The 13,004-nt window shown below is 38.2% G+C and overlaps 1 protein-coding gene across 11 annotated transcripts; it reads left to right on the top strand.

Moving 5' to 3' along the window:
* Window positions 1-3,350: 3,350 nt before the first annotated feature.
* Window positions 3,351-11,215, top strand: LOC131329082 (uncharacterized). 11 transcript variants are annotated; one of them, XR_009200624.1, is made up of 7 exons: window positions 3,366-3,714; window positions 5,213-5,272; window positions 5,348-5,454; window positions 6,081-6,150; window positions 6,272-6,417; window positions 8,718-8,809; window positions 9,848-9,895. XR_009200624.1 is itself a non-coding variant. In XM_058362147.1 (7 exons), the coding sequence occupies exons 2-7, from the start codon at window positions 3,930-3,932 to the stop codon at window positions 10,874-10,876; spliced, it is 306 nt and encodes a 101-aa protein (XP_058218130.1). In that variant the 5' UTR covers window positions 3,412-3,789; window positions 3,889-3,929; the 3' UTR covers window positions 10,877-11,215. The 11 variants fall into 11 exon arrangements, 5 of the variants coding, with proteins under 5 accessions (XP_058218130.1, XP_058218129.1, XP_058218133.1 ...); XM_058362147.1 differs by lacking the exons at window positions 5,213-5,272; window positions 6,081-6,150; window positions 6,272-6,417 and adding exons at window positions 3,889-3,963; window positions 5,569-5,611; window positions 10,864-11,215 and having other exon boundaries at window positions 3,412-3,789; window positions 5,411-5,454; window positions 9,848-9,927; XM_058362146.1 differs by lacking the exons at window positions 5,213-5,272; window positions 6,081-6,150; window positions 6,272-6,417 and adding exons at window positions 3,889-3,963; window positions 5,569-5,611; window positions 10,864-11,215 and having other exon boundaries at window positions 3,413-3,714; window positions 5,411-5,454; window positions 9,848-9,927.
* The last annotated feature ends 1,789 nt before the right edge of the window (window positions 11,216-13,004 follow it).

Genomic DNA, 13,004 nt, shown 5'->3' with positions numbered 1-13,004 from the left:
TTTCATGCATGGGAGGGATAATGACCTCTCCCGAGCCAAAGCCACCAAGGTAAGCGTGTAATTCTTCCACGGTTGGACAAAGCTCTTGTTCGCCAAAGCGGAACACATGAACTTTCGAATCCCAAAAGCTCGCTACTGCACTCAAGAGCTCGGGGTGGAGGAGTATGTTGCGAAGGTAGCTCATGGAGAGGAGACCATGAGCATGGAAGTTGAACCAGTCGATGCCATCCATGGCAACCAACCAAGGATGAAGAGAACCGGTGAGAGAGAGGGCCATTTGAAGGAAGAAAGTTTGAGAGATGGAGGATATTTGGGATGAGGAAAGGCTGAATTTGTTGGGAAATGGAGGGAGCAACTTCAACTTTCCAAGAGCCTTGAGTTTCCAAAAGTGCAAATTTTCCATGAGTCTTGCATAGGAAAAAGCTTGGTCATAGCATAGAAGCTCAGTGCAGACATGCATTGGCTCATAAATACCATTGCAAGGGTCAAACTTCAACCATCGTGCAATCCGTCTTGGGAAGGAACAAACTGCAAACTGCCAGGAAAATAATACCGTGCGGTGTATCATAACAACGCACGGTATAGTAAAACTTCAAAATATCAGCATGGTGTTCCATTGGTACCCTGCACGGCATTGTGTTGATTCACGGTGTTTTGTAAAATCTCACACGGTGTTATATAACACCGCACGACATTATAAAGTTTGCATTTCTGCAGTTTTTGACAGCAAATGGTGAAAATGGATTCAAGGCCTCCAAAAGCGTTACCACCTGCCAAAACACACTCAAGTCAGTATTTGGGACTTTAAGGATGCATTGCTTTGAGTCGACCCTCAAAATTCAAGGTTGTCGTACCAAAAGTTGATAAAAACCCATTCTTAAGTCATGTTGGAATACCCAATGTTGTTTAAAGTCATTTCAAGCCATTCTTTCAAGTCATTCGAGTCATGATAGTCGAACGTGGCTTAGTCCAAGTTCCGTTTCAAGTCATTGATCAAATTTCGGTGTAACGCCCCAAGTTTTGGGTACGTTAAATAAGGAATTTTATTGAAAAATAAACTGAGTCGGGCTCTTTATTACAACAAAGCTTGAAAGTAGTACTTTTATTACAAACGGAAGGGAACTAAGGTTCCTAACTACTGCTCCGCTTGTTCCTCCATCTGGGCTAGCTCTTCGGCTCCAAAGGTCTCCAAGGTGTAAAGTTCACCCTGTTCATCTATGAGGTCTGACATATTATACCGGCATCGCCACCAATATAATAGGTCAGGGTCACCAAAAAGGCAACACCGTGAGCTACAACGCTCAATAGAATAATCCAAACCCTCTAACCCTTAACTTACAACAATACATCATATAGTCAATAATTTCCACATAGTGCATGCTTATCTAGCCAAATTAACTAACAATGACACATCCGTTTTCGAAAATCAATCAACGTTGGTGTCCAAGATTTGTGAGTTTCTCCTACGCGACTCCTCGTAGACCATGTCAACATTTTCCACATTTCATAACCGTATCACCTTTTCAAAAATCATTTTTAACACACCCAACCTCGGTTCCGCTGTTCCAGGTTTCCGAGTATCCTCACAATGGTTCCGCCGTCCCGGGTTCCCATTGGCACACATTGCATTGGCTCCTCTCTGCAGATAACCAAGCACACACCCAACCTCGGTTCCGCCGTTCCGGTCTCCCGAGTATCCTCACAATGGTTCCGCCGTCCCGAGTTCCCATTGGCACACAAAACACACACCACACAATGGGCTACCACGTCCGGCCACATTGCGGTTTCCAAAACATTTTAACCTTTTCAAAACACGCCTTTTCATAAACCACACCCTAGGTGTCATGTTTCTACTTTCTTCATTTCCGTGTCTCGTTTTCATGCATTGACTCCGCGGTAGGACTTTTCACATACGACATCATTCATTGTAATCTTTAATCTAACAAGATCATCCAACTCAATATTATACCACAAGCAATTCATGTATGCATGCTCGTAACCAACCTAAAGATCAAAATACGAATATTTCTAAACAAGCGATAAGTTTCTACCTTTCAAAAACTGTTCTTTCTTCTTTTGTGGGAAGTTCAAAACAACATATGTTTATTCGAAGTTAAAAGTTGATTATTCCAACATGCTCAAACTTCCATTAGCGAAATAAGTTTACAAATCATCATGCATTTCAAACATTCCAAACATAGATAACCTTAATTATTATGGAAATAACGATCAAAGTTACTCCTACTCGAATTAATGACATCCTAATCTCCATCATACGATTCTATACTATACATAGAGTGAATGGGCTAGGATTCCTACCTTACTTCTTGGCAGTAGTCGGCTGCGAAGAATTGGTCGTCGGTTTTGGAATTTGGCGGCGTAACGGCTTCGGTTTGCTTCGAAAGGAAAAGAGATGTACTTTCTTTTCCTAGAAACAACTTGCTAACTAAACTAAGCTTCTTTAAAGATCTAGTGGTGGTTTTGGAAGTGGTTTGGTGATTTCTCTCAAGAACTCTCAAGAACACAAGAAAATAAGAACTTTAGAACTAAGAGCACTTGGAATTTCTAGAGAGAAGTGAGAGCAAAGCTTGAAGGTGTGAGTTTGAAGCTTGGAATGGCTTCTATTTATAGGCCAAGACTCCCCTCTCTCTCTCTCTAGCCGATTCTCTCTCTCTCTCTTTCTCTCTCTCTCTCTCTCTTTCTCACTTTTCTTTCACTTGTCATGGTTGATTGAAAGGTTGATGGGTGAAGTTAAGGCTTGCTTGCACACTAACCACCTAGTTTTAGGCTTGCATGACTAGTTTAGTACCTTGGATGGGATTTTGGAAGATTTGTTGGAAGGAAAGGAGACAATGGTACAAGATTTGGTGTTTAAAGAATAATTGAAGGACAAAAGGTGATGGATTTGGAAGATATTCAACCCAAAAGTTGAAAAGGTGAAAGAACAACAAGGTACAAGTCCCATCTTCTTCTTCTTCCTTCCTCCTTCCCTCTCTCTCTCTCCCTCTTCCTCCCTCTCTCTCTCGGCCTCTCTCTCCTCTCTTCTCTCTCGGCCTCTCTCTCCTCTCCTTCTCTCTCTCACCCACATATATATGTATATATATATGTACAAAGAAAGACTAATACTAATAATATATAAGTACCTAAGTACAAGATTCTAGGGTTGAAAAGGTCAAGATTCTTCCATAAAACTAATACAAAAGGTACTAGTACTTAATTAATATAATAGTGTACTTTGTACTCTCGGGAATCTTAAGATCCACTACAAGAAAATGTGGCTTTAACGGCGTTTTTATTACCGGCATGTGATAAAGTGCCACTAATATTAGTTATTACCGGCATTATTACTAATGCCGGAAAATATCATCTTTAAACGGCATGAGTTATAAAATGCCGGTAAAAGGCACTCAAAAACGGCATTATTATAAAAAATGCCGTTTTTAGTTTAGTTATGGGCGGCAATAATACCATGAACGCGCGTGATTTTTTCTCACCTACTAAAACGATGTCGTCTTGTGTATACTGGAATACTTTCCCCTTTTTCCCTCCTGCTAGTTCCCTCGTTGTCTTTACTTCTTAACTCTCCGCAAACAAAAATCCCCAAATCAAAACCCCAAAACGGAAGCCCAAAACGAAAAGCCATCAATGGTGCCTGGTGGTCGATCAAAGCCCTAGCCCATCTTACTGGTCGTTGATATCTCACCGTATTCGCAGGTAGACACGATTTCTTCTTCATCGATCTCTCCTATTTCCTTGTCACAAGATTTGGAGGACATTCATGCGTTCTAGGTTTGAACCTTGCATCCCCTCTCTCTATTTAGAGTTTTGGGTTTACAAAATTTCTGCATTTGTTCACCTTTGAACCTTGAATCCTATCTCTCTGTTTAGGGTTTCAGATTTGCACGTGAGTGCTCGTAGCTCTAAAATCGATGTACAGTGTTCTATTTCTGCCATTAGACTGCGGTTTGTCACGTGATTTGCTAAAACTGTTGGTTTTGATTTTGTGAATAATGTTGTAGTTGATGGTACGATAAACTTTTTTTTTTTTTTGTGGCTGAAATTGGTGAAGACCATCTCGATTTTGTGTATAGAAGTGGATCTTTCAAAGATGCACATAAACTGTTTGTTGAAATGCATGGTAAGAGAGTGAAGATAGTGGCCATATGGTTGATGTTTTGTTAATATAATAATCCATTTTTTAGGAGCAAATTTGTCATTGAGCATGACTTTGTTATTTGGAACAAAAATGGTTCAGGAAATTTCCCAGATACTAGCAATTTGAAAGAGTAATCTCTAGACTGAAGAAAGAGTTTATTTGAACTTGGGACCATCCATTCCTAAGTTCTTAGATGTCCCAGATTCACACAGCCATGCTGTTCTTTTTGTCTGCCAAGCTGAATTCTTCAATGTGTTCTTTCCATTAGCATGGGTCATCACCGAAGGAAAACTACTAGGTGCCTAGAGAGAGTGATAAGGACATCGAAAGGTGTTAAATTGGGGGTTTTATGGTATCCGTTTGATTGAGTATTCATGCCATCTCATGCTAGAAATCTATGGGTCATGCAATTTTGAGTTGTGCCATTTTCACAAAACCGATAAATAAGGGTTGGAATTTTATTTTTCATGTTGTTAGTGATGATAGTTGAAGTATTATACTACTACCATGAACAATCCAAAATACACACAAAACTGTGAAATAAGGTTTGGAATTTTATTTTGCATGTTTGCATAAGTTTCCTGTTCTATCAATAGATGCTAATTCTTCAAGTCTATAGCAAAGTGGCAAGATTTTTTTCATTCATTTGGCTAATTAACTCTCAGTATCTGCTCTCTTTTTTTGTGGATTGCAGAATAGAGGTAATGAATAGTTATAGATATTATGACATGCGAATGTCTAATTGGTTAATGTATGAAGGACTCCAATTCCAATTGCTCAAAATGAGATGTCTAACGTAATTTTATATTTAGATCCTAACCCTTGCTGAAAATAATAGTGGACTGGGACTTGATCCAAACACCTGTATTGGACTCTTGACTAATTTTCCATATATTTTTGTTCATTAGGTATTAACATGGGATTGGGATGTCACCATTTAATGCCTTTACAGCTAAGCTAATAAAAATTTCCTACGAATACATGTGAAAAGCAAGATTATAGTTGAAGATCATGTTGGATATAACATTCATTCACATGCTGCCAATGGTTTTTCAGACAGAGCTAAGGCAAATATAAGCCCTGATTCACCTGAGTTTGCTTCTTTTGGTTCAGAAGGTAGTGGATCTTATTATTTGCAAAATATGCGCACAGAATTTCATAAAGTCTAACTTAATCTGTTGCATTTTGAAGAGGGCCCTGGGATAGAGGATTTCCAAATTATTGGCGAGGCTAAACCGGGGTACCAACTTCTAGGATGCGGATTTCCTGTTCGTGGAGCTTCTCTCTGCATGTTCCAGGTAAGGTGTTTTGTTTCATACTTCCTTTTTCATAAGAAATAGTTAATCTATGACTGGTCCTCCATACATTAAAAGTTAACTTCCTTTTCATAAAGAATCATTTTTGCATGTTAGTGGGTTTATCATCTTCGGGATGGAACAAGGCAGTACATAGAGGGTAAGTATTGGAATGACCTCTGTCTACTTAATGCATAGGCGTCTTTTGAGAGTGACTCTTTTGGCAATCTATATTATAAAACAGGACGGGTATCTTACAGAATATTCTTTCTTAACGGTTCAGATTTATCCCTGTCCAAAATTTATCTACCCATACATACAAATCCGACGGTCCAGAATTGTCTTCATCATTCCTTCTACAACATGGCATTTTGGTAAATATTGGAAACTTCAAGACCACAAAAGGAGCTCATTTGAATTGAAATATTCTAACCAATCATGGTAATCTAATATTCCGGAAATTTATGGGATAATTGTCTCAAAACTGGAATTTTTTTGAAGGGATCCTTCTAATTAGGGCATGATTTGTATTTTGTGGAATGAATGAAGGCATGATTTGTATTTTTGTGGAATGAATGAAACCTAATCTGCTTGATTACCTCCTCCTCTCCCTCTTCCTTTAAAAATAGTCTCCGTGCTTCCAAGACATTCCTTCCATCTGCAGTCTCTCACCACGCAATGCAGGCATCGCCAATTTCGGTAAGGCATCTACGTCTCTCGCCTCTCTTGTGTATTTTTTTGATCAGCGCCTCTCCTATGTCTTTCCGTCTCCATGCTCTGATCTTGGGTTTTTTCTGTCGGTTTATGCCTATCTTCGCAGATGGCTATCGCCGATTGCCGGTGGCTGCTAGATGGCTTCTACCTGGTTGTTTTGATGACGCGTTTCACTAACAGCGGGAGGTCGAAATGGATTTGGTTTTAGTTTGGTCCCATTTTTGAAACCCACTTCGAATACTTTCACATAGTGTAAGTTCTCTTCTATCGATTACAGATCTTTTTGCATTGGTATATTTTTCCACATTTCTTGAATTGGAATCCCTCTGTTTCTATTTCTTTTTTTTTTGTTTTTGGGTATGTACTCCATATCTGTTCATTTTTTTGACAATTGCTTCATTTTGTTATGACAATTTTTTCCCTCTTTAGTTGTTTCCTATAGAACAATGCCAATTGATGGGATTTATTCCTTCTTCTTTTTTAATTTCTGGGTGCAAGTCTGGGACAATTTAAAAGAGGGACAACGTGTAGTATTTTAAGACGTGTTATTATCTCTGTTACCAGAAATGCAATTTGGAGTTTTTTCATGTTTCTGTTTTGATACAATTAGAAAAAACAAATAAGGAAAGTGTAAATTGTAAATTAATGTAGGTCCTAAAACAATAAGGAAAATGGACAAGAAAAGTGTAAATGTTCACTTAGTTTTTTGTCGTATCCTTCCATTCTCCTCTCTCTGCCCCCGGCGGGTTGGGGAGAATCCACCAGCGTGGTGGGAGTTTTTATTTTTCTAGGGTGAGACTTTTACATGTTCCATGTTGGATAGTATTTTTGGTGATTCAAACGTCAATGGTTGCAACGTGAGGGATAACATCGCATTCTTTCTTCTTGGTTCAAGACTGAATTTCATTGCTGGTACAATTCTAGATTTGTCTACTATTATTGTGATATTGGCATTAATTTCCATTCAAGGTTTGTAGTTTGTTCAAAAACTCCACAACACGGTACTGTTCAAAAACTCAATCCAAGTTCATTTTTTCTACACATTTTATTGAGGGCGAAATCTACAAGATCATGGACGAGTCAAAAAATTTGAGTTTGGTAGAGTATCGTGGATAAGGGTATAGAGTGAAGCTCAACCCATCTGTAAGCACCCCCAACGGGCCCCAAGAATGTATATATTCATACACCCTCCTCCTCCTCCTTCCATCCTCTTCTCCCATCTCCGCATGGGTCGATATACAAATTTCCTTTTCTCCGCTTTAGTACAAATTGTGTGAATAATATGTTTGCAATAGAAAATAGTTCAGTTTCTTTTTGATATTACAGTAGATCATCTTGAGCATTTTAGCTAGATTTAGTTATCGAGAAGAAAGGCTGCACACTTCCGTAAGATCAATTTTTTGTTTTGGTCCATGATTAGCCAACTGTGGTTTTAGTTTAAAAGGTGGGACGTCATTCGTCATTCTCATTTTACTTTTCTGATTGAATCAAGACTATTTTCGGTTATACTCTTAGCCTATATATTCTGCTCGGTTTACTATATTTCTTTTTGTACTATTTCTATAATACACAAAGTGTCTTTTTGTACTATTTCTGCTTGGTTGTATTGTCCAGGGACTGAGATATTGATAGGGATGTGTCTGGATATAGTTTCATGGAAATGATGGTCTTAGGTTTATTTACTTCTTTAAGGTTTGTTTAGGAATAACTTCCAGTTAAGCCATTAGGCTATTATGTTCTCAAACTTGATGTCTTTGGTCGATATACTTGCCATTGAGTGACTTGCAATTTTCCTGCACAATGTGGTTTAACATGAAATTGACTACTTCTAAATTAATTGCTTGCTTTGGTGGAGTACATAGGGATGACAGTTGCATGACTGCGAGAGCATGGAGGCTGAACTTCAGGGGGTTAGCCCCAAGACTTGGATACATCTGGGGACAAGGACCGACTCAAGTAGAAATAGGGGGCTGAAACTGGTGAATCTAATCAAAGAAAACCAGTTTCATAGCAATCTGATCAAGGAATGCAAGATCTTCCTGTCTTTTATGTTTTTGTTTTGATCATTTCCTCTTATGGTCATGTGTTGTGTGTTGTATTGCTTTGGTGGTTTGGCTTCAATCAAAATGGAAGAGAAAATGAGTAGATGCACAATATGAATTCATGTAGAAATCCAATATGATTGTAATACATTCCTATCTAAAATAGTAAATACACTCTAAATTTGTAGATAGTGCTGTCGACACGAGTAATTGGTTTGTTCTTTACGGTGATAAAATTATGTTGGTATGTGCCTTTGGGCACGATTAGTTTGTTCACGCATAACTAAGGTCACTCGAATATGTTTGGGTTATTGTTTTTTGCATAGTTGAATTTGTTGGGTAGTGATGATATATTGTACGTGAGTTCAGTGCTTATTTGCGTGTGTCGATCTTTCGACCCGTGCCTTCAGGCACGGGCATGCACTAGCACAATACTAAGACTTAAAGAAATCGATTTCTACTTTGTTTATTTGTTTTCCCTCACTCACTCTCTCTCCTTTTGCTATTCAGGAGCAACAAATCCAGAATATGTTGTTGCCGCCGATGATATGGATAAACTTATAGCCATTGAGTGTATACCAATGGATGACCGAGGCCTTCAGGTTTTCTACAAACCTTATTTTAAAGATGTGGTCTTATTGTATAATTTTTCTATAGAACTATCTACTTGCGCTGAATTGAGATTGAGCTAAAAGGAGCTTTTAGTATGCAAAAAAACTCAAACTTCCTGCACTGAACAAGTATGTCACATATTTTGAAGAAATCCCATTAGTGGAGTGTGATATTTAGTCACAAAGGTTAGGTTGTCATTCGATAGTCCATATGCTGTCTCCCTGGGTGGTGGGTAGTCATTGAGATATCTTACACAAGGAGTGCATTTTTCTATTATTTTGCTCAGCATTAAATATTTTGGGCGCAATTTCGGAAAGTTATTTTTTATCATATTTCTAATTTTGGTAATAAAGTGTGATTTCAATGTCTTTGGTGCGGTGTGCATACAAGTTCGCTAAAATGCTTGGTCAGGCCCACTTTCCACTAGGTGGAAGTTGTGATTTAGTTGGCCTTGTTCTTACGGCTACTTTTTAGAAAAAGATTTATATGGAGAAAGGCCTGTGATGCTCTCCAAGTCTAAATTATTGATTTAGTCCATTATGCATAGTCATAACTGGCTTGACCATTTGTGAAGAAAACATACTTACCAAGTCGAGAATCAAGAATCATATCGTCATTCATAATCCTGCTCATATCATAAACCGATTTGAATCAAGAAGGTTAAGCTTACGTCGTAGGAAATGGGTTAATTCTGTTGAATGATTCAGTAATTGGAGAGTAATAAAAGAAGTTAGTTTTGCCATGGTATCGGTCTCATTGGTATACTACGGCAACGCCTATCTACCATTGATCTCTCTTGTCGCACCAAAAATCTCGAGCCATAATTATAGTTGAAGCGAAGAAGTTTAATTCGGTTATGGTGTGTTTCTCCATGCATACACGGTTAATGGTAGTGTTAGAGCTATGTTATAATGTGTCTTTTTATTGAGATTGGTTTATACATTCTTGCTCAACCGAATGTACTTCCAAAAGCAGCTTCTTCATATGAAACAGTATAATTTGCAATGTTCGAAATGTACTTCCCCTAGGTTGCAGCATCACCAAATGGAGATGGAAATGGAGATGCAGGGGAGATCACACATTGTCACTGCCGGAGCAGAATGGGGAGGTAAATTCCAGTTTCGTGGTACTTTTTGAGGCAATGAAAATATAGTTGATCATTTGATTGAGATTGAAAATACACCTGCCTATAAATTGGTTGCTAAAATGCATGTTTAAGTGGGTGAAGATGGTAGGGTAATAAGAACCATTTTTAGAATACTCATGCTTCTTTTGAAAAGCATGGCCAACACAGTAGTTTCCCAAATTCGTGTTCTAAATTCAGTCCCAAATGATCACGGTTTGTTTTTTTCTTTTTTCCCCTCCTCTCACTCTATTTTTAGATCATAAAAGCATCCATTCTAGGGTATTAAAACATATCGTAAAGTCTTACTATGGAGATATATGTACCCGTTGCAATCGAGAAAAAAGAATGCGATGTTCTACCTCACGTTGCAACCATTGCCATGTTTGGTTACACCTGAATCTGGTGTTGGTGTCCAGACTCCAGAGAGAGATGTTAATGTGAGAGAGAAGGTCCAAAAGTGACTGTTATGTTATGGTTTCAAACTTTGAAATGGCTGATAATGGCCAAAGGTGTTACTGAACACACATGACCCGTTAGATTAGAGGTTGAAATAAGTCCTGGCCCTGCTAGTATGTTTTCAAAAATTGTCAACCATTTTGTAATTCAAACTTATAATTTCGTTTTTCTTTTTGCCATATTGGTTATTGTTTGGTACGACTATTCTCATTCTGGTACTTATAAGATGGAGTATAAGGAAATTCGTTGAATGTGTCTCATTTTGTTTAAAATTCAATGTGTCCTATATTTGTGTTCGTGTTCGTATCTGTATCCATTTTTGTGTTACGTAGATAATTGGAGTTGAATTTTGTTGGTCATGAGCACAACATACGTGTGTACATAACCAATTTCTGCATTGTCATTTTCAAAGCTACTTTATATATAAATATATCTATGTCTAATGGTCTCTTGCATTTGCAGGTTGATAACATAGGCGAGCATGCACAATATGAATGACAGGAAATCTTCTTCATTAATATGCCAACCGTTTTGGGTCTTTTTGTATGGGAGATTCGCAACTATAAGTTTGATCTTTTGTTTTTGGAGATACGGAATTGGAACTTGTATTTTGTTGTTTTGGTTTTGATCTCCACATTGGCATTCTATGCTCTGCACTCTTATTTTGTGATAAAGTTATGTGATGACTCGGTAGACACGAGCCTCTTGTTTATAGAATATCCGATTTTATTTTATGTAACTTGCATTTTGATAGTTGAACTTCAAATATTGGCCACTACAATTCGGTATACGAAAAATAGTGGATTGTGTCAAACATTGGAGCTGGTTCATTTTAAAATGGAGAGATCCTGTCCAAATTTTTACAGGCGGTTCAAAAATGCGGGCAAAAGAATTACAGTAAATAAAAAAACATATAAACGGCTTTTAACAAATGCCGGTAAAGAGTTAGAACATTTGCCTAATGCCGGGTATAATATCTTTTCCGGCAGTTTTATCAAGTGCCGCTAATAGGTGTATATTCCTCTATTTTTTTACCGGCATTTATCAAATGCCGGAAAAAGCGAGAAAAAAAGCCGGCTTTTTTCCCGGCATTTGTACAAATGCCGTTTTTACATTACCGACACTTTGACAGACGGCATTTTTTGATTTCGTCAACAAATGCCGGGAATACTTTTACCGGCGTTTTTTGAACCTTTACTGGCATTTTATAAATGCCGGGAAAAGTGTAATTTGGGGTAGTGAGAAAAGATTAGTTTAATAGGCCTAGTACTTAGTTGGCAAGACTATCCTATTGACCAATGGGTAATAAATCCCCTAATGGTTAATAACCAATGGGTAATAAAGGACGGGTACCTTAATTAATAAATTAAGCCTTATAAAAAGACTACATGTCCTTAGCATGTGGCAAATACACATATGCATAAATATATGTACTTATCAAGATATAATAATGGGAAAGCTATTGTCCAATGGGTAAAGATTACCCTAACAATTATTGGCCAATGGTTAATGGTTGAAAGGTAACTAAATAGTTAACTAGTTTGGTTATACCAACTATTTGGTTGAAAATTGACTAGGCATGGCAATTAGGGTTTCTGGTCGAGGAATATGATGATAAGGCGTTCAATTGCTTGAAGACAAACCGCTAGAAATTAATACGAAAACCATCGAGCAATTAAGAGAAATTTAGAAATTTCGAATAACAACGAGATTTTTATTGAATGAAAAATCGGAGTTGTTACATTCGGAGTCGTGGCCTTAAAAGGTCAATATTTCTTTACTTTCATGCAAATTCAAAGCTGAAAGTCTACTTTTGGGTCATTCCTTGAGTCGTGAGGATCCTTATCATAATATCTGATTGTGTTCAAGTCCCTAATAAGGTTGTTTGTACAGATATGGCACCTGTCTTTCATGTTTTGTCAATATGGGGTTCAAATGCTTCTTTGATTTCTTTTCCCTTATCAAATATGTTCCCTGTCTTGGGATATGTATTGGACTCAGTTTCATGACTTGTGGCGAGTTATGTGTTTTGGTGTGTGTTTTAGTTATTCAATTTTCTTTGTACGAGCAATAATAAAGAGAATTGAATGATGGAAATAATAGAAAGACAATTCTTATATAAGCAAAATGGCATCCGTGAGTCAAAGTACAATATCGCAAAATGGGGCACGCAGGCCCTATAGTCAAGATTCTGTCTACAAGGGTAAATAGGTGCCCTAAAAAGGAAGCACGTAGGCTCCGCCAAAATGGCAAAGCAAAAAGTAGTGGCTCAGTCCTCATCATCGTCCTCATCCTCCTTAGAAGCCTCATCCTCCGTCTCAGAGCTAATGACCTCTGGGACGTGCGTGACTCTAGGCTCCAAGCTCTTAAAGGTATCCTCCAAGTTGATATCCTTTGGCTTATCAGTCTTGTCCGAGCAGGCACTAGACTCTTCCTCAACGGGGTGCGCGAGCCTCCGTCTCTTCTAGGGCGGCTCCTTTCGAGAGCTGGCTGTGGAAGTCTGCGGTGCAGGCGCACGAACAGACTTCCGGTGCTGCCCCTGAAAGGTCCCTCCTCTAGCCTGCAAAAGTATAGCATTTTACACAGCATTTGTATCATATTCT

Source organism: Rhododendron vialii, chromosome 6a, assembly GCF_030253575.1.
Source record: "Rhododendron vialii isolate Sample 1 chromosome 6a, ASM3025357v1".
Classification (NCBI taxonomy): domain Eukaryota; kingdom Viridiplantae; phylum Streptophyta; class Magnoliopsida; order Ericales; family Ericaceae; genus Rhododendron; species Rhododendron vialii.
This window is presented reverse-complemented; position numbering and strand designations above follow the sequence as displayed.

Excerpts from the sequence above, each read along its gene's own strand:
- LOC131329082 (XM_058362147.1), top strand. The coding sequence starts at position 3,930 with ATGTACAGTGTTCTATTTCTGCCATTAGACTGCG. Across the intron at positions 5,455-5,568 it reads CTTCTCTCTGCATGTTCCAG|TGGGTTTATCATCTTCGGGA; the intron begins GTAAGGTGTTTT and ends TTTGCATGTTAG. Across the intron at positions 5,612-8,717 it reads AACAAGGCAGTACATAGAGG|GAGCAACAAATCCAGAATAT; the intron begins GTAAGTATTGGA and ends TTTGCTATTCAG.